Raw genomic sequence first — 25430 nt, forward strand, 5'->3', positions numbered from 1 at the left:
TGTTCTGAATCATCACAAGGAATATTCAAAGTTGTCATTCCCTAATAACACTAATTGCAATAACATCATAACATCCATTTTTAGGTCAATTTGTACTATTACTGCTACCATTGAATAAGAATTTACTCTGTACCAGGGCTTTGCATGCTAAATGTTATTTAAAAGCCAGCACAGCCTTAGGAGGTAGGTTATTGTTATGTTGATTTTACAGAAGAGAATCCAGATAGCTCCAGAAGAGGCTCAGATAGCTGACAACATCTGGAGTAAGGAAAATGTGCTTGGCCAGGTCCATGTTCATCTTGATGTTATGGATTTCAGAAGGAATGAGGAATTGGCACATGCCTTTTTTTATTTTTTTAAGTAGCATATCGATATCCCAGCACAGTCCATTTCTACTTCCAAAGTCCTCAATAGTTAATTACTTTATAGACTACTGAGATATAAATCAAATTATTCCAGTAATTTATCAACTACTGAGATATAAAGAAAATCACTCCAACTTTGTCTATCAAGTAGTTGTTTAATCTCATCAAGATCAAAAAAAAAAAAAAAAGAAAGAAAGAAAGAAAAAGAAAGAAAGAGAGAGAGAGAGAAGTCGAGGAGGAGGAGGAAAACAAAGATGACATTGACAGTTGAGGAGCCAAGGGCAAGCTACTCCATCACAGACCACTTTGGCATGAAGATTATTCTTATTCTGAGCAGAAAGCAGTAGAGACCCCAGGGCCTCAAGAGAAACTTTTGCCCCCCTCTTAACTATACAGAGTAATCTAAATTGGAGGTCTTCCCCCAGAACAAGGATTATCAGTGGAAATAAATTTTATTTGAAAATTTTTGCCATCCCCATGGCAGGGCACACCTCTAATTACCAAACTTCTTTTCTTCCTCTTATCGCCCCATGAAATGCATTCCTTTCTTCTGAAATCCAAAACCACTGCCCCCACTCCTTAGTTCAGAATGGTGTAGATATCTCATTTTGTCTGTGTGTCTTTGGAATTTCCATGTCTGTGTGGATTCCCTCTATGCATGCTATTAAATTCTATTTTCTCCTGTTAATCTGTTTTATGTCAATCTGGTTCTTAGTCCAGCTAGATGGACCCTTGAAAGGGACAGAAATTCTTATTCCCCAACAATGGAAAACTCTCCATATATGGCATAGCTCCATGGGTTCACTGGCAAAGCAAATAGCTAATGAATAAGTACGAAACATGCCCAACACTCTGGCAGGTATAGAGCGGGGATGGGAAGGAGAAGCTTTGCAGATAAAGTTTGTCTCTGCTTCTCTCTTTAAAAGTCTCAATCTAGAAGGCTAAAAAGACATATCCATGGCAGAGAAATACCGCACCATTTTAAACTAGAGCTTACTGGATACAAATAAAAATTGCCCAGTTTCAGCCAGTACAGGCCAAGCTGCTTTCAAATGGAATAATAGCCCTTACCGATAGAACTTGCAGTTCTCAGGAATGCCAATAGTCAGTAGCTTGTTACACTGAGACCTTATTTATTTATTTATTATTTATTTATTTATTTATTTATTTATTTTAAAGAGAGGGAGAGAAGGGGGGAGGGGCCAAAGGAGAGGTAGAGAGAGAATCTTTTTTTTTTTTTTTTAAGATTTTATTTATTTATTTGACAGACAGATCACAAGTAGGCAGAGAGGCAGGCAGAGAGAGAAGGGAGGAAGCAGGCTCCCTGCTGAGCAGAGAGCCCTATGTGGGCTCGATCCCAGGATACTGGGATCATGACCTGAGCCAAAGGCAGCAGCTTTAACCCACTGAGCCACCCAGGTGCCCCTAGAGAGAGAATCTTAAGCAGGCTCCATGCCCACCACTGGGGGGCCCATCTCACAACCCTGAGATCATGACCTGAGCCAAAATCAAGAGTTGGAAGCTCAACCAAGTCACACAGGCACCCTATACTGAGACTTTTAATAAGATGTTAGACGGATGGTAGCCCGTGGTTTATCTTTCCTACCCTCCCCCCAATCCGGCTTCAGCTAAGTGCACAGTTAGGTTTAAGAGTTTGAAGAGCATGTGAGAAGTTCCTAGAAAATTGGATGAGTGGTGCATGGCAAGAGCACAGGATGGAATTTTCTGATTGATTAAAGACAGATTTCATTTGCCACATTTCTTTCTCCTGGAAGACACTTTGAGAAAGCAAAAGGTGGAAGAGAGGCATTATTATTTTAAATGGACTCTACACCACACTTGAGGGTACAAAACAGGTTTTTTGGTGGGTTTTTTGTTTTGTTTTGTTTTTTCACTCACGCAAAGCTGACTGTTACCTTTTAGCGGTGAGTGGTTTATTGACTGCTAATGCTTTAAAAATGAGATTAAATCAAGCCCATGGTCTTTATTACAAGGAAGATATATGCCCCTTGTGCATTCCAGTGGTTTGGCAATCTTAACCTCAACAGACATAACATTGATGTATGCTGTGTTGCCAAACAGCATGGTAAGTGTTTAAAATGCTGTGAACAGCCTTATTGCCTTGAAATGATACAATCTAATATTAGATTGTAACTCAGTGACTGAATCTGCCAACCCATCCTTCTACAGAATAGGAAAGTTGAAGCTACTTTGTTTTAATATCTCACAGGGAAGGGATCATTCTTCATTTCACCATTGAAACAGAGCAGGTAAAAGTGAATCCAGATTGCAGGGAAACGGAAACCACAACGAATCAGGTCATTTTCATTGACAGCACATATGCATCTGCCTTTTAGTACTGTCGAAACGCCAGCCTAGCTCATTCAAATCTGCAGAGCCGCCTTACCAGCATGGGTGACGGATGGGTGGGATCTGAAGGTCCAGAAATTCTTATGCTAGAAAAATCGAATCGCACCCTTTCCACTTCACTTGGAATATCCTGGCAAAGCAGATTTCACCTTAATCCTCGGCGTTTATTCCACTTGTTCCTTTTAATCAATCATAATTAATATAGACTTTCAGTCCTCTCTACACTTTATGCTCATCAATCAAATTCCAGGCATCCATCACTCAAAGGACCCAGGGGGCTGATAGCCTTCGTTTGCATGATCAGAACGCCACCTCACGTGCTGCCTGAGTAAAGAGGACTTTCTGCAACTGTGCTTTGGCCTGTGATTGTTAAAGCAGTCAGGACACCACCAGGTGGGTCGACAGACCATTCAAGTTTTCCTTGAGACTGAGGGCTTGGTTCTTAGGGCATGGGACTTGCAAATGCTAAAACCGGGTTAGTCCTGGTTAAAGCGGGATGGTTGGCCACTGTCTCTCTAGGTGACGACTTGCCCCCACCCAAGACATTTTTGCTCAGGCATAGTCTGGTTTGTGATACTCTTTTGTGGCACGAAACCAGATTTCTGGACAGAATGCATAACAGTATGCAATATCTGCAGTATCTGATTTTCTATGCTGTCACCTGACAAGAACATCTCTTGCAGATTTTAACTTCCTCACACCCTCAGTAGAAGAATGAGTGCCGGAGTGGTGGTCCTGTCCAATTGTCCTAGCACATGTTATTGCTGAAAATGAGTCCTCATTCTTATCAGTATTCTAGGTTTTAGACAAAATGGGACCTGGGAAAAGAAGCCCATATCAAATGGTTGCCCTCTCGGGTTAATTGCAAGTTGTTATTTCTCATTTGGAAATCTATATGTTGCAGTTCAAGCCATTATCATTAAAACAAAATACACTGCTCTGAAGGAAAAAAAAAAAGAAAGAAAGAAAAAGAAAAAAAATAAAAAAGCTCTACAAAATGTCAGGATTAGTGATTCTCTAAAATGGAATTAATTAGGAAATCATTTTTCCTAATATTTTCAACTAATGAAAAGTCCTCCCCACAGACACAAGTAGTATATCAACTTGAGACAGTCTTTGTTTCTGAAAATCTCATTTTCAGAATGGTTGCTGAGATCCTTCCACTGTTTTCCAAGCAATTAAGGGGAAAGTAAGTCAAAATCATAAGGGAATATGCATTTATCTTTTTTACACTGTTCCCTTATCTTAAAAATGCATACTGTTTCTACAAAGATAATTTCCTTATTCCCCAAAAAAGGAATAAGAAGAGATGGAGAAGGAGGAGGAGAAAAAGGAAGAATCCACTTACCTGCTACAGCAACTTTCGCTGTCCGACTAATAATCGACCCAGAATCTCCTAAAGATGCCTCACATTGGTAAAGTCCCTCATCGGGCTTGTGGTGCCTGGAGTGAAGTATATTTTGTATCAACAGAGAGCCATTTGGAAGTTGCTGCTTCCTTTCATCCATTCCCAAGGCCAGGTGGACCCCATCTTTCTTCCACTTGATAAGCGGGACTCCCCGGTCAGACTCCGCAGAGCAGTTCAGGAGGACATTTCCTCCCCGCATGGTGACAGCATCGGAAGGCTCCGACAGGAAGCGTAGTGATGTGAAAGGCTTAATCTGGAAACCTGGAGCAAGAAAGCAAGAGGGAAATAAATATGTTCGCTTATTCAAAGGGATCACAGGCTTTCATATTCTGCTGCTTCTTTACAAAACTTTTCAAAACAGCAGGGGTCTTTGAAAAATATCAAAGAATAAATGATATTCTGTTAAAGGAACAAAACAAACAAACAAAGACGCCCCAGTTGAGCTAACCAAATTAATGAAACAATGGACCGAAAAAGTAATAATGTGAGAAATTAAAAATTCATGCAAATCTAAGTATGGCCATCACCACTTATAAGTCAATGCTTAAATATATAGACAGAAAAAGCTAATATTTTCCAAATAAAACTAGATATTTTAAAGTAACAATGCTTAGTAGTGGAGAAGCAGTAGTAGTCCCCTAGGATTTGGGGGACTTTTTTTTTTTTTATTTTTAAATTAACATATAATGTATTATTAGCCCCAGGGGTACAGGTCTGTGAATCACCACGTTTACACTTCACAGCACCCACCATAGCACATATCCTCCCCAATGCCTATAACCCCACCACCCTCTCCCAAGCCCCCTCTCCTCGGCAACCCTCAGTTTGTTTGGTGAGATTAAGAGTCTCTTATGGTTTGTCTCCCTCCCGATCTCATCTTGTTTCATTTATTCCTTCCTACCCCTAAACCGGGGGACATTTTCTATCTCTGCATTTTGCACCCATTAATTTTTTTGAAAAAAATTTACTCAGATATGTCATTTCATTAACAACAACAACAACAAAAATCAACTGAACACCATAAAGAAAGTCATTTAGAACAAAGCTCTGGTGAGTTTTAAAATAGGTAACAAATCCCCACTTGCAGAAGCAAGTCAATAATGCCACTACCTATAATCAGAAATCCCTGAAGTGTCTTAATTTCCATCTGAATGTTGCTCATGAGCCAGGAAATCTAAGTGAATATAATATTATATTCGGTCTCTCTCTCTCTTTTTTTTTTTTTTCCTGTAAACATAAATGAACATAAGAAATCGACAGGAGGAAGAGAAAGTCATTGAAGAATCCTCAGGGGGTGAAATAAGTATAATTAGTTAAAGTATATTATATTCAGGGCTCACAAAATAGCATTTAGCAGAATGCTTGGTTGTTGAATCATAGGCTTTGGCAAGGTTTTTGGAGGTCACTGGGCTCACCCTCTGCTCAAACAAGTGTATGCCTAAATCATTCAAGTCGAATTACTTTTAATTTCATTTTTTAACCATCTCTGGGGCTAGGGATTCTACAATGGCCCTTGGTATCTTGTTTTTAATATTTAATTGTTCTTAGAGTAACTGATTTTTCTTGCTTCTATTTCATCTCGAATTTTGTCCTGAATTGCTTTGTGTGAAAACATAGAGATGGACATTTCTTTTTAAGAGCCCTTTCTTCTTCTGAAGCATTTAATTTCTCTAAAAATACCACCTAAATTATGTTTTAGCCTTCATGTGTTTCAGGATAATGACCTCAATTTCATTAGCTTCCTTAATTTTTCTGTGATGGAAACAATTATTTGTGTGTGTACTTTGTGTAAACTTACTAGTTTTCTATCATTTAAAAGTCAGGCACCTAAATTGTCTGTCATCAATATTCTCTTAAAGGATTGGTCCATCCTAGCTCCAATGGGTAGATTCTTTCTTAACTTTGTATATACCCACTTTCCAGTGAAGATAAAAGCTGGACGGTTTCTCACTGTTCCTCTGTAATGTTACCTGTCCTACCCAATTTTTCTAAGCCTTCTATCTGAAGCCTCTTATCTTGTTCCTCTGTTGAACTTCTCCCAGTGAACTGCAGCATTTACCCCCATACACTCATCTCATCCAATGAGACCATTCACGCAAAGAAAGCAGACAGAACTTTGCTCAGATTAATATAAATTATAAACTTCCAGTGAGCAGTTAAGTCTACCAGAAGTGACATTGGTAAAAAATCTCAAAAGATACAGCCTAGCCCCCTCACTGCCCACGAAGTTCCTCCTAACCCCCAAATCATCTTAGTGTAGCCAACTTACTTTTTACTGCTCGTTTTTCTAGGGAGAATTAGATCAGATTGGTAGGGTCTGGATATTTAGCCCTTGGTCCTGGCATTACTACTTAAAGATCCATGACTCAAATAAGTCTTTCAAATCCTCAGAATTTCAAATCCTCAGTTCCTTCATCAGTAAAGTGAGGGCATTGAACTAAACAATCTCTAAATTTCAACATCTAGTTTGGAAACTTTCAGAGCTAGGATGAGTTGAAGGCATCCATCAAGAGACTCCTGCTCTGAGCTTACTGAGATGCAAACTGATGTTGCTGTAAATGACTCCCCCATGTCTACATGATACCCTTCTTTATAAGAAAAGAAACATAAGTCAGTGAACACCTCGCTTGAGATACTAAGGATGGGAAAGCAGAGAGAAGTTCCAGTGTCCTTGAATGTCAAGATATTCACTAGAGTAATACTGCAATTTCCATACAAGTGACATTAGTAGGGTAGAAATAAATTTAGAATTCGAGACCATGCAACTGTATTAAAAAGCATTTATTGCTTTTTGGTTCTTCCCGGGCCTATATTTTAAACAACAGTTTCACGTTGAACACCTTATTTATGTCACAGAACACATAATACATTGAATGCAGCTGTTTATGACAGCATGTTAATGAGTATATGTGCCCATTATCACAAATAAATAATCCACTTAATCTGAAACAAGGAGTTTATGACAGTTTTCAGTGCTGTGAGTACATAATTTCGGAAAGTTAAATAAAAATTAACTTTTCTTCAAAATGACTACCCTTGCATTTTGCTGGCAATTCGAGCTTCTATACTCCTTATAACAATTACATTTTTAAAGCATTGCTGAGGAATACAGGTATCTCATCACTTTAAGTAACTTGAATTAGTTACTTTGTTTTTAGAAAAGATGGTCTCAGGTCAACAAAATCTGTTGAGAAGCAATACATATGTGTCCAATGTTCCTCTTCTCAAAGTTCCAGTCTATGTAGGCAAAGCTGCTTGCATTCCCTTCGGAAATATTCTACGGGGGCTTAAGAAATGCCCTACTAAAAAAAAAAAAAAAAAAAAAAATGCCCTACTAACACAGTACACTGACTCCGATTTAGGTCGCCCCTTTTTCCTCTTCTCTTAGGGTACTCATTCCCCCCGGAGGGGTTTTGCCTGCCAATATATCACCTTTTAATATGAAATAATTTTTATCCAATTGTTTCATCCAAGAATCCCTATCTGACATCAACTACACTGGTCGAATGTTTGAACAGAGAAAGATAGATGATAAAATTGGAGCCTGTCGCTCAAAAAGTTGTGGCTGGAATTTGGACAGGCAGAGTTGGATGGGGGACAGATTGCCTGGGAAATGAGTGAAAGAAATACCCAGAAAGCAACAGAAGAATGCTTTCGAAGAGCTACAATTTCACAGAGGATTTTACATTAGATTGACATGGTAGGGATTTCATTCAGAAGAAAGCCAACTAGATAAGTTTTTGTTTGTTTTGGTTTGGTTTTATTTTTAAGAGGCCAGTGGTCCTTCTGTTGAAACTTTCTTTAAATAGTAACATTTCTCAGCCTCGTTTCATAAAAGAAGTGATCCTATGGTCTGCTATAAAATTAAATGTTTCATTATATTTTGGAGAAATCTATTTGAGAGTACCTAAATACCATCCACTAAGAAATCTGAATGGCTGAGTCTGATAGCAGAGTTCCTGATTAGCATGAGCGAGTGCCTCTTCTCCCTCCAAATGCTGGCTTGGGAAGATCTCTAGATCTTCTCTGGGTAGGATTTAGGCATAGAGCCAAAGATGTATTTAACCAATTGGTCTTTTCTTATTTGTGTCAGTCTGAGAAAAAGTAATAAAGTGTCATATTGTTCTTGGACATGATTCTTTATTTTCATCTTCTTCTGAAAGACCGTATTTTTAAAGCACATAATAACAAAGCAAATCCTTCAATGTTTTTCCAATATAGCTATAGAGGAGGGCTTGATGGGTGTCCCAAAGGAGAAATACCAACATTTATTTGCTTTGGTTTTGTCAGATATAAATAAGCATCAGATATAATACTCTCAGAGCTATTCAAAGCTTATATTAATTGAATATCCAGAAATTGAAAAGATCTGTAATGTACTTTAGAAACTCGCCAAAATAATCAAACAAATAGTAAAAACCTTTCTGTTAGCGTAAGTTCCTTTGTGTATGCCCTCCTTCTCATATTCTTCTTAATGTCAAAGGCCGTTCAGTCACAGAGGCAGACTAACTTAGAATAAGTTTTTTAAAGTATGACATTTTATCTACAATATCAAACATTGTTAAGTGTGAAAAATAATTCCTCATGGAGTCAGAAATTCTTTTTCAAGTCCAAAATGTAAAAGCTTCTGGTTAAAGCAATAAAGGCTAAAAAAATGAAATTTATGAAAAGTAGCATAAAAGTAAAAAGCAGCTCCTGAAAAGATTTTAAGATTAGAAAATGTCGAACAAGTCCCCATAGCACGTGCTTTGCATAATTTTATCTCTTTTCAAATTACAAAACTTTCACTTTGGGATGCTTGGAGATTTAGATGATCCCCAGTTTTTGTAATCAACCCAGAAAACTCTGCCATCGTTATCTCTTCTTAGAAATATATGCTACTGCATCTGCTTCTCCTGCATTAAGGAAATACATCTCCACTGAAGGGAAGTAAAATTGTTCTGTGAATGACGGAATACCCTTTTTAAGTCATCAAACACCAATTTTAAGTACAATTATAGCTCTGGACTTCAGCCTTAATGAAAGTTTATAATGGTTCTGAGGCTTTGGTTTGGAATGGGAAATTTAAAAAGCAAAGCAAAGCAAAGCGAAACAAAACACAAGAACTAAAAGACTCCCTAACTATATGTAACCTTAACTGGATTTAGGATATCCGAATATAAATTCTGAAACAGTGATTCTCAAACCACAGTTCCCAGACTAGCAACAGCAATACCAGGAATGTGTTAGGATCTTAGCACCTGTACAATCTCAGGCTCCACCCCAGACCTACCCAATCAGTAGTAACTTTGGGGATAGAGTCCCACAGGGCTTAATCAGCCTAACAGGAGATTTTCATATTCACTAAATCTTGACAACTGCTTCTCCAAGGTATCTGGTGGCTTGGACTATGGCATCATTGTCCTCATGTTCTTTGTACGTCCCTGTTACAATGCTCCATAGTTGGGAAATGTATGTAATTTGGGTCAATTATTTTTCTAAGTAGGGAAATGAAGTTATGGGGATGACCCAGGAAGGCAAATAACTAAATGCCTTCTCAACACATATTGTATTGATATTTGCAGCACACTTCTCTTTGAAAGTTTAAAAAACAGTGGAGAAAGGGCCAAGGAAGAGGGTTATTGTTGACAATATGTCCATTTTCCCCTTTGTAATCAGCACTTAGTTTGGACCCCAAATGGTTGTACTCCATTAAGCCAAATTTAAATTCCAGTCAATTGAATGTTTAGAGTGCTCCTTGGAGTATCCTTGGTTCTTCATACAAGAGCTGTCAAAGGATGTCTTTTTTCAACTATGATAGCTACAATCCTCTTTCAAAAGGAGTTTTGGTAAATATAGTAATCTCTATCAGATTGCACTTCTTTCATTACATGTTATGTCCATGGTGTAACTGTAGCCTTTTAAACCACTGGAACTCTAGACACTTGCTTGGCTGACCTACCCCTCACTTCAGTGTAGTTTCTAGATGGGCAAAACCATAATTGTACTAACTCTGCTGCAGCCTGGGGGTGTGGATACGTTAGGTGCTCTATCTTAATGCAAGACTTTAACATCAGCCAGCCCAGAGCAAGACAGTGTATCTCACCGAAGGACCAGAACCAGTGACCACTGGGGCTTCTGTGAAGTGTCAGTGCTTTTTTTCTACTTTGTTAAGAGACAAAGTAAAAATAATTGTCAAAAGATGGGGTTGTATTTTTTTCTTTTTAATTGTGTACATACCAGTCTTTGCGAGAGACTAGCGTATTTTGAAGCTGTTCAACTTCAAGACAAATTTTTTTTATCACTAACAGATGGGAATTAGAAATGAATTAGATGTTGTGAAATTTATTCCTTAATTTAAATGATGCAAAGGAAGACTTATCAGGAAGAAATACAGGTACATTTTATTATGGCAATGTATTAAATATCATTAAACTGTAGGGAAGCTATGGACGGAAAATTTAAATTAAAAATTTTAAAGGACACTTCAAGTTTCTCCCCCATTACAGTTGCCAGATTTAGCAAGTAAAAAATTAAAGATATTAGTCATATTTGAATTTCAGATAAACAACAAATAATGGTTTCATATAAATATGTCCTAAATGCTTATATTTAATAAATACTGCATAGGGCATACTTATACAAAAACATTATTTGTTGCTTACCCCAAATTCACATTTAACTGGACATCCTGTATTTTCAACCATATCCCCATGAATTCACTTCCTTGAAATGATGGCAAAAGTGATCAAATACCATGTGAATGTTATCCTACTCCGCTCAGTTCTCACATATCTGAAGAGAAGACCAAACTCTTGGAAAGCAACCATGATTGAATCAGGAAAGGTGATTTCCGTGTCAGGACGTTTGCTGACCCAGTCCAATACCACCAAATATCCACAGAGAAAGGTTGTTGAACTCGATTTGTTCTTGACACAGTGATTCTTCTTTTCTCTTCCCTTTTACAAGACAGGGAGCAAAACTCAGAAGTATAAGTACATGATGTGAAGTTCAAGAAGCAACTGTCCCAGCAGAAATTGCTTAGTGAGCCCACACAGAGGATCCACATCAGACATGCTGAGCACATGGCATCTTCCACAAGGCAGAGGAAGCTTTGCTAAGATCTGAGGTTTTTATAGGGCGAGAAGTGTGTGCCCCAGGCAACTGTCTGAGTGTCCTCTGGCTAAATCCAGTAGTAAGGAGAAACGATAAGGGCCAAGATAGAGTGGGAGAGTACCCTCCCCATCCCTTTGCTGCTTTAAGAGCTAAATCTCAGAACCACAGCTTGATTTTGCTGTGTGATACTGGGGAAATTGTAATGGGATTTTTTTTTTTTTTTTTTTTCTTCCAGCTCAACAGGTAACACAGTCTGACATCTAGGTTATCATTTCCTGGGCCTCATGCAAAATTAACATTTAAAAGAGAAACTTTGATGTGCTGCTTAATCTGCCCTGGGTTTGAACCTTTAACCCCCCTCATTTTGCTTAAATATAAGCTGGCTTTCTCCTCCCCTTGTGTTTTTCATCAGTCTTTCTCAAAGTAGAGGGATGGACAGCTTTTCATGAAGGCACAGCTGTCAATGAGAATAATAAGGAAGACTATTCAAAATATTCAGAAAAAGTACCAGTTAATGGGTACCCAGCACATAAGAATAACTCCATCTGGATGACAGTGAAGAGAGGGCAAGCTTTGAAGATGCCATTAATTTTGAGGGGACTAATGGACTTTTAATCAAGTTACTTACTTCCATTTACAGTACACAAATAAGCAAATGTGGACACAAAACCAAATACAATAATTGCCTATAATCCTGTTCACCTAGTGAAAGCCACTGTTAAAGTTTATGTGCATTTCCTTCTAAGAAATGATTCATTTTTTGATTCATAGTGATTTGCTTTTTATTCACATGGTTGGGATAATCTTTGAGAGAAAAAGAGAGAGTCAGAAACAGAGGGAGAGAGAGCATTCACCCATAAGAGTGTGCACACACTCTGATCTCTTTTATAAGGCCTCTAATCTCATCATGGGGTCTCCACCCTCATGACCTCAAATAAACCGAATTACCTGCCAAAGTCTCCACCTTGAAGAACTCTGTATGGAGAGTGAAGGGTATAAGGTCCCGAGGTGTGAGTATGACTGGGCTTTCCCAGGAAAGGAGAGAGACCTATAGGACAGGACTGATCAGTCTGAGGGAGAAGATTCAAGGAGATTAGGTTGAGAGGCCAATGGGAGGTGTGCAGGACCTTGTAGAAAAGCAAAAGAACTTTGTTTTAACTCTGACAAAGATGGAAACCTAGTGGAGCATTTTGACCAAAAAGTGAAAAGGTCCCACTTATATTTTAAAGCAGTAGCTCTCATTAGAGAAAGATTTTTGTCCCCTGGGAGACATCTGGCAAATGTCTGGAGACATTTTTGGTTGTCATAAATGGGAAGGTGCTATTGGCATCTTGTGGGGAGAGGCCAGGGATGATGTCATACAGGCTACAGTGCACAGGGCAGCACTTCCCAAGAGAGAATCCTCCAGTTCCAAACATCACTAACTTGAAGATGAGAAACCTTATTGCAAAAGGTCACCTTGGTTGCTGTGTTAAGAACAGGGGTCATCAGAAGCCAGGAAACTGGCCAGCAAGTTACTTCCACCATCCAGGTGAGAAATAACGGGACTTCGAGGAAACCCCTGCAGTGGAAGTGGTAAGAAATGGTCAGATTCCGAATCCATTCTGAAGGTAGAGCCATGAGGTTGTTGAGGAATTAAATGTGGGTTTTTCAAAAACAAACAAAAAAAAGGAAAAGTCCCAGAGGACTCCAAGTAGATCAACAGAGCAATTTATGCAATTTATATGCAAAAAAGGCATACTGTCTGTTGCAAAAAAAGCTCTCAGCACAAGGGGTCAGGAGACCTGAGTTCCTTGTGTAATTCTGTCACTCACCAAGCCTGGGCCACACCCTTGGGAATCCATGTACTCATCAACAGAACAAGGACATTGGGCTAGCTAACTTCTAGGTGTCTTCAGATCTAATATTTGTGAGTTCATCCCTATTAACTTTGCTACTCACAAAAATTTTACTCTTAAGTTTAGGAGGAAATTTGTTACATGAAGCGATTTGCTCTAATCACCCTGTGATCAGTTTATCACAGACGCATATGAGTCCACAAAGAGGTGCAGTTCCCGAAGATGTCAAGAGACCAACAACCACCTACCTCATTATCCATAAAATAGAAGGAGAGTCTAATCTTTCCCCTTGAAGATAAAAGACCGCAGAGGTCACTCTGCCGACAAAGCAAGGCAGCTTTATTATGATTCATGAGAAATGAAGTATTCATCTTGTGGAAACTGCTGTTACAAATATAAAGGATTAATCCCATAAAGGTCTGACAGGTCCAGAGAAAGCCTTAAAAATTCAGCAAACCTCATGGTTGACACTGCGGTATGAAGTCTGATATGGGGACCCATACTGATAAAACATTTGTGTTATAATGAGTCCTATTTTCTCAAAATGGAGGCCAAACAGTGGTTTTCATTAAAATGCTGTCATTCATTTTGTTGTGATATTTACTGTATCCTGTCTAAGCAGAAAAGTGATATTTTCCTGCTAAGCCCATGAATGACATCAAGAAGAAAAACCTATAATGATAAGAGAAACACCAGCTTTGGAACTGAGAACCAATGAGTTTTAAAACATTCAGGTCAGTGTTTATTAAACACTGTATGTTATTAACTGGTGATTTACCTTTAATGGGAGATGACTTGGGAGTAAGTATGAAGTTTCTTTGGAAAATCAGAACCATAAGGGAATTTCTGAACCCTAAATATGTAACATATGCATGATTTATGTGAACTTCAAGGATGAAGGAACTATGTCTGTGTCCCTCACCTAAAGGATCTAAAAGATGAAGAAGTAAGTGCATTACTTACCTAAAAAGGGCTTATTGCATGAATGAATTAGTTGCTGCAATTTCCTGAAATGTTCTAATCAGAGCCTTCCCTAGAATCTAGCGGTTATTGCCTTGGACCTGCCTGGCCACCAGGAGGCGGCCAGTGTTGCTGGTTCTCTATGCCTGCACAGTGGTTCAGGGTTGAACACGGGGGCCAAGGAATGATTGACTAGTTATAAATCTTAAGCCGGTTAAGTAATAAACATGAACTCTCATCAGGTTCCCATTTTACAAAATGGAAAAGTTAGACCCAGACCTTGCAGAGTTAGGACGTCTCACTGAGCAGCAGTGACTATTCCGGTTCTCCAAGGGATAATGCTTTATTCTCCTTCCCTTGAGGCTCTACTCTTTCTATCACATAGCATATTCCTAAGAGTTTCTTCCTTATTTTACTGAAAACTTCAAGGGAGCAGAAATAAATTGTATTTGTTTATCTCATGCAACCCTTAGTCGTCGTTTTCTATCTCAGAGGTATTTAATATTTATTGAATAAACTTTATACCCCAAAACATGAATAATTTAGGAAAATTCCTTAAATCAGTGAGAGAAAATCATAACATGCATGACCTAATTCTCCTAAGTTGGCTGTGAGTGACGGAGATTACTAGATATTGCTGTCAATAAAACGAAAATCAATACCCATACTGATAACATTTCCCCTGCATATTTGGAGGCGAGGCTGGCCAACACTTTCTGTCAAGAGCCAGATGGTACATGTTTTTTAGCTTTCTGAGCCAAAGGCAACCCTGAGGATATTATATAAGTACTTATATAATGATTTAAAAGGTAACTATTTAAAAATGTCTATGCCATTATTAAACAAAGAAACATACACCGGCAGAGGGCCAAGCCTGTTCCACTGTCAGGCTGTAGTCTTTGGCCCCTGTTCTGGGAAGATGATGCTGCTGATTGACAGGTACCAGCGATTCAAGCCTGGAGCTGCCACCTTTTGCTCAACTCCCTACTTTCAACACTGCATTCCTCTTGGCGATGGACTTCCCATTTACAAGAGCTTTTTTTTTTTTTTTTTTTAATTTTATTTATTTATTTGACAGAGAGAGAGAGAGATCACAAGTAGGCAGAGAGGCAGGCAGAGAGAGGGGGAAGCAGGCTCCCCACTGAGCAGAGAGCCCCATGTGGGGCTCCATCCCAGGACTCTGGGGTCATGACCTGAGCTGAAGGCAGAGGCTTAACCACTGAGCCAACCAGGCGCCCCTACAAGAGCTTTAACAAGAATATCCAGTCTATAGGCTGTGCACACAGATGAACTTCTTCATTATACTCCTTCCTTCACTTACACATATTATTAAGCATCTATTAAATGCCTGCGTAGCTCCCCAGCTACCCTGTTCCTTCCAGCAGCCCTCCGGTTCAGGCCACAGGTCCTTTATACACCCCCTTTCTTCTTGCCCTTCTTCTTGCTGCCTCTATACATTCCCTGGCCTGTCCCTGTCCCTGTGCCCTGCTGTACCGATTCCAGAGACTCAGCAGACGGAATCGAGGAATTCTGTGGAAAATACATTTCTGTAATTGTTGATGATATATAAAACACAGGTTCTTAACATATTATCATTTACTAAAAAGCCATAGAGAAAGGCAGAACAGCCTTGTTAGCTTTTTACCTCTTGCATGAATAAGCATTCAAGGTAAGGGAAAAGCTGTTTCTTTGTGTCCTTATTGCAATTAAGCCAGTAGAGTCTAGCCCACTGCCCCAGGACAGCTGAGTTTTTCATTGGCTTTAAAAAGGCTACAAAATTTCAGTTATGCTTGATGAATAAATCCTGGAAACCTACTGTATAACACAGTGCTTACAAGTTAACAATATTGTATTGTATACCCAGGCATGCTAGGAGGCCATATATTATGTTAAGTGTTTTTAATCACAAAAGAAAATTTTAAAAAGAGGGTGACAGAAAATTTTTGGAGTTGATGGCTATGTTTATGCCATTGATGGTAGGGATAGCTTCACAGTTGATGCTTATCTCTAAAGGCATCTAGTATATATCAAAGATGCACAACTTTTTCTATATCAAGCATGCCTCAGTAAAGCGGCTTTAAAAAAGAAATAAAAGATGTCTAGGTAATTCAGAGCTAGGGAATTGTCACAGTGTCACCAACAGTGCCTTGTGGGTTTGTGGCTGTTTAAGTACTTTTTACCATTCCTGGATAAGCTTCTATCCAGTTACTTTTCATGTATTTATCTTATTCAACCTTCAACAAATTTCTTTCATATTGTCACTAATTTAAAAAAAAATCATAAGAACCAAAACAATGATTGTCTATGTCACCATTTAGAAATAGTAAAAGCCTAAAATTTATCTAAATAATAAACAGCAGTTCCCTGGAATGATAGAAACTGTAATTCCATTAAAGAGTCCAAGTGTTATCATAAAACACTCAGAAGCAAATTTATACACAACTCTCTGCTGACAAGCAAAACCGAGAGCAGAAAATGGGCTGAGTTTACGGAGTGTAGCGCACTGGTCTCCTTTTTAAATGTGGGCTCGCGCACAATTCATCAGCTATAGACGCTTTCCCCCCAATACCCAGAATCCCAGACAAATACGTCTGCTTCCTGTTGTCTTCTGCCCCTCTTTCAGGTTCTCTCCTAATGTCCTCAGCTATTTCATCCTCATATTACCTCCAGATCGAAAAAGCCAGGGACTTAAAAGATGACACCGGAACAAAAAAAGGGAAGGGGGTTATAACATTTTGATTTGTATGCTATATACCAAGATTGTAATTTTATTTATTTTTTAAAGATTTTATTTATTTATTTGAGAGAGAGAGAAAAAACAAACACACACCGAAAGGGAGGAGGGGAAAAGGGAGAGGGAGGAGCAGACCCCCCACAGAGCAGGGAACCTGACAACACCTGCTGGATCCCAGGACCCTGGGATGATGCCCTGAACCAAGGCAGATGCTTAACCAACTGAGCCACCCAGGTGCCCCAGACTATAGTTTTAAAAGCCATAATTATTATACATATTAAATCATACTATCAAACATGTTACGATCTTTTTAGCAAAGTTAAATAAACGAAATCCCTTTTTTTCTCTCCACTTAAAAATATGTATATGAAAAATATGTCCTTGCTATTGTGTACCCAGGGGAATGAGTAACATAGACATGAAAAGAACTGAAAACAATCTGAGTCACTTACATAAGGCCAGATCCACTCCCTTGTGCATAGGTTGGTCTGGGAGATGGGGCTGGGCTTATTCACCACTTCAGTCATGGGCTAGTGTTGCATTAAGACTTGTTGAAGGTTTGGACTGTGGCTTACAAACACTGTATTCTTTCTCTGTTTATTTTTTCTTGTATTTCTAGTAACTTACCTAGAATTTACATGGCAGCCTCATTCGATCTTATTGAGCAGGAAAAGATTGTTAACTGTATTTTGCAGGCAGCAAAAAAAGGCTCAGAGAGAACTGTCTTGACCAAGGTCACAGGGCTTGGAAAATCTAGCTTTTTGTCTTAATTCTACCTACGAATCATTCTTTCTGCTTTTTATCCAAATCCTTTCTTTTTCTCAAGCTACACAGAAGTAGAATACATAGCCAAGTAGGGCCAAAACAGCTCAGAGGTGGAACAGACAAAAACACATGGTAGTAATTAAAATGTTTGGTACAGACGGAGCTTAGCTAAGCTACTGTTATTTCAGGAAATCCATCAAACAGGGTTTAGGCACAGAAGCCCTTTGGTCATGTGACTATGTAATCTGGGAAGAGGTTTAAGTCTGATTCTGTATACCCCAAATCTCCCGGTATAAAATAGCCTCACCATTTTATATAGATTTTTGTCACCCAGTTCAGCCCTAGAAGGATGAGCCTCGGATTAACACAGTGAGCATTGGCAGGAGAAGGATAAGTGTCTGGAAGTGCCTGGAAAGGGCCTATGTGGATGGGGGAGGTGGGGAAGGAGGCCGAAGTAGCAACACCAAATTAGAAAAGCTTTGTCTATTTTCTCTTTGAGGTTGTCACAGAATCACCAAAAAAAAAAAAAAAAAAAGCCTGTATTTGTCCCACATAACTAAATCTATGAAGAGCCAAGGCATTTGATCATTAGAAGTTATTAGTATCAGACTTCTCGAATTTTGATTTTGTCCATAAAATTTGTATTGATCTATCACATATATTAATACCTGACTTACTGCCCTCAAAGTCAAGAACTAAGACTAAAATCTTGTTTAAATCTTCTTCTCCATTTGTGTTTAGCACTGATGAACACATATTAAAAAGAAAAGAAAAGAAAAAAAAAAAAGCACTGTATGGTGTTGCTCTCAGGGAAGAAGAATCTCTTACTATCTTTGACATGAACCAAAGGGGAATGAACAAAAATGAGTGAACATTTTGAGCTTCCTTTAGTAATTACTTTCCACGGTCTATAGTATAGTTCATTGGCTGCAGGATACACCTGTGGTCCCTCACTTAGGAGCAAGCAGCGCCCAAAGAAGCTCATAACCAGATCCACACATTAAAGGAACTTATGATCCATTTGGGCATGTCCACAATATAGAGACAGCAACACAGTTGGTGACAGTTTTAGAAGTAGCTTTTAAATGGGACTGATGCTGAACAATGGTGTGTCAATCATTTTTACCACCAGTGTAAAATTTAACCAGAAAAATGTATGTGAGATGAGGACAGACTCATTATGGAAATTGTGCATTGTGCTCCTGGCTAATGTCAAGGAAACTCACTAGTGTGATGACTGAGATAATCACGTAAAACATTTTGAGACTGAAAGTAGACTCAATTTATAATTATGCCAGGACAACATATATATATTAGGATTGTTTCAGGCAATTTGTGATGTATGGTCTTCAACCTATCACTATTTTAAAGATGATACAGATGTTCATACTGGCACTTTTTTTCAAAATCTGTATTTTTATCTGATAGTGAGAAATCCTGTCAGACACCAGAAGTATTCAGAATTAATTATATTAAAAATATAGTATATACACTTCTATTTCTGAAATTCATAATGTACTGTCATGCTTTGGAGTTTTAGATAAATTTGGAAGTAAAGAGAATCATTGCCTTATTCTCCTCTAAGTGTTGGTTACTCATTAATGGAAATGTCTTTGCGGGGGGGAGGGGGGGGGACGGGACTTCTTTGGGTGGGTATAAAGGCCAATGTATATTGGAACACCTCCTGGTGGTAACTGGAAGTGGATGGCTCAAGGCTCATCAAACTGGCATGTAGCTGGAAATAAACTGAAAACAAATGATTAAAAATGTGGTAAGTCTCAGTGAAGAAGACTGTGAACCAAAAAGTATCATACCTCCCTGTCAGTCTGCAAAGTGACTGTGAAAAATGACGCATGAGTCATGGTAGAAGGAACTCTGGTCACTAAGACACTGTTAACTCCCCTGGCTTTTACCATGACGAATAAAGGCAGAATGAAGCATGAAAGTTGGGATCATAGGGGAGAGCCCCTCTCCATCACATTCAATGACTCACAACTCTATACCCTTTTGCTTAATAGTTGTGGGTTCAGTGCTTTGACATGGATAAATATGTTCAGGAAACCTTTCTAGTCAATGCTGACATCAGCAAATAACAGTTTCTCAGGACCGTAGCTAAAAGCAGAGGAAACTTATAAAAGATTGAGATGGTATTTTTGGTTGCATTAATTATTCATTCATAAATAATACTTTCTTCTGTTTTTTCTTTCCTTCTTCCTTTTTTTTTTAAATTTACATAGCATGAATGGATATTCGGTTGACCACAGCAGGACAGTGTACAAAATAACTACCACATAATATAGACACTAATCATGTTTCGAAACTTTTCCTTTGTGGGTGGGAAGAACAAAGGTACTAATACTAAATCCCATCACATGATTTAATTTTCAGCTACTCAATGAAATTATTGTTATGCCGATTTAGGGGAGGAGAAAACTGAGGTTGAAGTCTATGATAAATGATAATTTGTCCAATGGATGAGCTTGAATTAGAAATAATGTCTTTGACTCCAAACTCCATTTCTCACTGTCAGATATGTTTCTCTAGGAGTTTCGGTTTCTCTCCTGTTTCTCAGGAATCTGATTTTTTTTTTTCTTACAGTTTTTTCTTTTCCTTTCTGTAAAGGGCCAGACAATAAATACTTCTGGCTTTGTAGAGCAACTACCATTGTAGCAGGACAGCAGCCATAGAGTATGAAAAGAAATGGGCATGGCCACAGATCCCCACCCCACCTCCTGCTCCAAACTAATCATCAGAAATGAAAGCAAAAAAACTAAACAAAATAAATAAAATTTTATTTAGAGGCAGGTAGATAGATATATCTTAATGATGCCCTGTAATACCTCTAGTATACAAATCCTGGATAGGAAACAATGGTATTTATTCTGGCATTCTCTAATCTTCCCCTTCCAGGCTCTCCATCTCCTGGGTACCCAATGCTTTCCTACCAGAGTTACAGCTCTCCTCTCAAAACGCCATCCACCCCTGGCCTTCTTTGTTGATTCTTACTCTGAATGTTTCTTTCTTGTTTCATCTTTTCAAACCTATTCAAAATAGCGCCACCTAGTGGAAGATAAGATTCAATAACTTGTATCCACACGAAGGTGTGATTAGTTAAATAAACTTAAGTGTGGTGGGGCGCCTGGGTAGCTCAGTCAGGTAAGTATCTGGCTTCAGATCAGGTCATGATCTCAGAGTCCTGGGTTGGAGCCCCACATAGAACCCCACATAGACCCCCGCATGGGGCTCCCTGCTCAGCAGGGAGTCGGCCTCTCCCTCTGTCCCTCCGCCCTGCTCATGCTCATTCTCTCTCTCTCTCTCTCTCTCTCAAATAAATAAAAATCTTAAGAAAAAAACAAAAACAAAAACAAAAAAAACCCCCACATAATGTCGGGGCACCTGGGTGGCTCAGTTGGTTAAGCATCTGACTTTGGCTCAAGTCATGATCCTAAGGTCCTGGGGTCAAGCTCCACATGGGGCTCTCTGCTCAGCGGGGAGTCTGCTTCTCCCTCCCTCTGCCTGCCATTCTCCCTATTTGTGCTCTCTATCCCTCTGTCAAATGAACAAATAAAATCTTTAAAAACAACAACGACAATAACAATAAAAACCTTAATGTGGCAAAGTTAAAATTATTGCAGCTTATTAGTATGCTTAACTAAATTCAGCAACTATTTATTAAATCTCTATATGCCAGATACTGGGAGTGGGAAGGTTTTTAAAGAAAGCAACATATATCTAAAGTCACATTTAGGCTCTAGGAAATCCGCTCCAAGGATCTACCTCAAGAAAATAACTCAATAGAACAGGAGTTACTGCACATTTAAAAAAAAAAAAAAAAGCCAACTACAGTGTTTGATACAGCAAATCCAGCTAAATAGAAACAGATTACCTATCTAATATTAAGGAAATAGATAAGTAACTGATAGGACATAAAGATAATGATATATTAGGAAATAAAATGATCACTGTGAAGAACAGGAAGAAACATGCAATAATAAGCAAATAATTGGGACAGACATGTGGATGATTTCTTTGGGGTGAAATTTCCTTTGGCTACACCTCAAATAATGTCATGACGTCAACCACTCATTGCAGCTGAACGATCCCTCTTCTGCATTAATATTTCAGTCTGGTTCTAATGGAGTCTGCGTATGCATAAATGCCTGTATATGTAAAGAGCAAATAACCTGTGACTTCCTCATCCAAAACTCTCTCACTCTAGGAGACACGGACTGCTGAAGTCGCTGCACGGACAAGGACAAGGCTTCGATCATACGACTGAATAGCCTTTTTGTAGTTGTTGACTATACCACTGCTGAGAAACACGGGCATGCAACAGTTCTTCCTTTTCTATGCATTTTTTTCTTTCATTTCGAAGTCTCCTCCCTCGTCCCTCAGAGGCCAGTTAGCAATGCAATAAATTAATTTGTACTTTGGAGCGAACTCTTTAATCCCTTTTTGTTCTCTCACCTCCCAATCAAACACACACTCTCACATTTGCATGTATTAACATAATGAAACATTAATTACACAGTGTCTAGGATAGGACAAGCAAAGCGCTTCAATCAATCTCAATAACTCGCATCGGGAAGGTGAACAACGCTGCCCAGCCTTATCAGGACCGCATAATAGACACAAACACAGGCTCAGTGCCTGTTGTGAGTGTGATTTATAACCAACATCTAAAAACAAAAAGCAGAAAATTACAAGGAGGCTAATCAATAACAATTATCTTAATGATAGATGGACAAATTTTATTCTTTTGTGGGGTGGTATTGTCCGTTGAGTGATTTGTTTGCAACAGGGGATAAAGATTAAGCAGACCGCTCTCGAAAACCAATGAGGTCTGAAAATGCCTAATTCCTGGGTGCAAAGAGCCATTGCATTATCTGATTTCCCTCAAGAAACCATGAGAGTTTATCTGAAAAATAGAAGGTGACTACCAAGGCCGCCCACAGCCGTCTTCCATCCCTTCCAGACTTCAGTTGGCCTCCCTGGTCGTCTATGGTGTTCACTTGCTTAAGGTCTGAATTCTGCCAGTGTCCGCCTGCAGGCCACATTGCATGCTTCCTGCCAACATTAGTCCTGACTGATTGTTGCTGAGCTGGGCCAGTTGCTAATTATGTAAAAGGCGATACACAAGGGTTTCATGTTTGGAACCCACTATTTATAAACACCTCAATATTTCACATAGTTTTAAAGAGTTATTTTTTCCCCCCTTTCCAAATATCAATTGCAGAGACATATTCATATTGGAGTTCACAGGAGCCCTGTTCTTATTGGATTTCTTCTTAGAACCATGACATAAGGTTTCTTCTTAGAACCTTGTCTTGTCTGGAGAAGAGAGGAGAGGAGAGAAGGGGAGATGGGAGGAGAACAGAAAGGAGGGGAGGGGAGGGGAGGGGAGGGGAGGGGAGGAGAGGAGAGGAGAGGGGAGAGGCAGGGTAGGGTGGGGTGGGGTGGGGTGGGGTGGGATGAAGCAAGAAAGGAAAAAAAAAAGGAAAGAAATTTTGAATAAAAGAAAAGAGAAAAGGATGCTGTAGCATGTTGCTAGACTACACTTTCTCAATAATGGCACTATTGACATTTGGGGCTAGATAATTGGATAATTCTTTGTTGCAGAGAGCTGCCCTGTGTATTGTAAGAAGTGTATCAGCATTCCTGGTCTCTGTTCACTAAATTCCAGTATCCTTCCCTCTCCTCTTCTAGTCATGACAATCAAAAACATCTCCAGGCATTACCAATGTCTCTCCCATGTGGGAGGGGCAAAATCACTCCAGTTAGAACCACTGTCCTATACCCTTCAGTACAAGAACCATGTGTCATGTTCATTTAAAGAAAAAACTTAATTAAAGCAAATTGCAAAAGATTATTTGGTTAAGTAAAAAATTTGTTATTAAATGTTCTTTGAAATAAGTGGATTTCACTCAGTTTTTAAGTCAGTACTTCAAGACATTTATAAAATATTGAAAGCCAAGAAACCCAAATTCTACTCCTGATGATCCCATCCTGACTGAATGGCCTTGGGCAATTAATCTTCTTTTTCCTATATATCACTTTCTCTGCAAAGTGAAGAGCTTGGGCAAAATAACCTCCAAGTCTCTGCCATGTCTAACATTCTGTGGTTCTACTTTTAGAGGAGTTGACTCATACAGCTTAGGTCTTTACCCGGGATAGTCCGCATGTCCCCCAAACATCCCAGCCAGTATGGGCCACATTTCTCTACTCAACCCTTTTCTCTCAGAGCAGTGTTGCTCACTGACCCTAGCATAGTCCAGTATTCTAATCCCATAATAAGAATGACTACAAGCATAAAATTTGAATATGTAACTTAGCAAAGGTAGGAGCAGTGCCTATTTCTGTATTTCTTTAGAGACAGAAACATCAAGAAAGCAAAGATTAGTGAGGTCTTCTTTAAAGACCTGGGAATGATCAAAAAGTAAGCAAATAAACAATAAGCACAAAACAGACCATTAAACCAAACCCAATATATTGCCTATTGTGCTAGAGCTTTCATTTCACCCATTATAATAGTTTTTATTCAAGGTAGAAACTATACTTAGAAAAAAAATGTAATTGTTAAAAATCCAATTTTCCTGAATTTGACCCGATGGGCAGTGAGGTCTCAGAAGCCCATGCTTTCTGATTTGTGATTCTCCGAGCCCATTAATATTTGTAATCACTTCTCCAAATACACACACTCTTCCCATAGATCCCTAGAGATTTTTGAGACCAATCTGCCCTTTTGACAGCTGTCGAATCCTTGTTTGCATGAAAGATGCAACAAGTCAATGAAATCATCCTTCAGGACTCCCAGGCCTGTCAGCTATTGGCTATTGAGACTCATCCATCCGTAGGCCCTCATTTGGACCCTCTCATAACTGATATGTTAGCTTGTGCATTCCCGCAATTGCTCATGTGAGTACAAAATAAAATGACATGACAGAGACACAACAATATAATTCTCTACATCCAGAGACTTGAAAGACCCGCCTGCCAATATGCCACAGTACTGTTCCATTTACAGTGCATTTATCTCAACAAAGTGTTCAGGAAATCATCTTTCATATTGCTTGTACCTGTCTCTTTTCATTGCCTCTCAACATTCTAGAAGATGCATCAAAATACAATGATCCTTATATTTTCATGTATAACAATCTTGGGAGAAGGCATGCAAACTACCTTGCCCTAAGAAATGGCGTGCATGGCAGTAACACTACACAGAGAAATCTTTAGTCTGCACACTTGGTAAGATATCTTCCAAGAATCATTGCATTTCAGCTGCCTCTGGTAAGAGAAAGAACTTTATTTCGAAGGCCACAGGCACCAAATAATTTATATCAGTAACAACCACTGAATACTTTTTTCAGTAGCTTATGATCTCCTCGTAATAGTTCTCTATTTTATCCATTAAGGAGGGAGAGAGAGAGGCAGGGCGTGCAGATGTAATCACCCAGGAAAAGTACTTATAAATCCCAAAAACCACATCCTGAGCAATAAAAAGCTATACTGTTTTGGGGCTACACATCAACACTTTGAAAATGCAACCCTCAAGTTTGAGCCAAACACTGACCAGGAACCGAGGGGGAAAAATGTTTACCATAAGGTGAATAAACTTCATCACTCTAATAAAGTGGGAGAGTCGGAAAAGCAAAGAGTCAATTCATTGCAAATGCAAAACCACGCTTTCTCTAAAAATGAACGCCACAATAAAACTGATGGGCCATGGGTTATGAATACATTGTTCTGGGTTTTCAAAACCCAAAGATATTTTAAAATCCATAATCCAAACATAACCAAACTGTAAAGTGTTCAATAACAAATGTGTGCCTTTCAGCCCTGCCATTCCGGCCAGCACCACCAGCAAAATCCCCTTTCCCTGCTCCCCTGACCAGCTG

The 25430-nt window shown here is 39.0% G+C and overlaps 1 protein-coding gene across 1 annotated transcript in view; it reads right to left on the reverse strand.

Annotated features, from left to right (window-relative positions):
* Positions 1 to 25430, reverse strand: part of DCC (DCC netrin 1 receptor) — a gene marked incomplete at both ends in the record, with an annotated part of 1141350 nt that overhangs the window by 743628 nt on the left and 372292 nt on the right. The window contains one exon of the mRNA XM_080821994.1: positions 4084 to 4404. Coding sequence (XP_080678120.1) covers positions 4084 to 4404 — 321 coding nt within the window. The remainder of the gene's footprint in view (positions 1 to 4083; positions 4405 to 25430) is intronic.

This window comes from Martes martes, assembly GCF_963455335.1.
Source record: "Martes martes genome assembly, chromosome: 13".
Lineage (NCBI taxonomy): Eukaryota > Metazoa > Chordata > Mammalia > Carnivora > Mustelidae > Martes > Martes martes.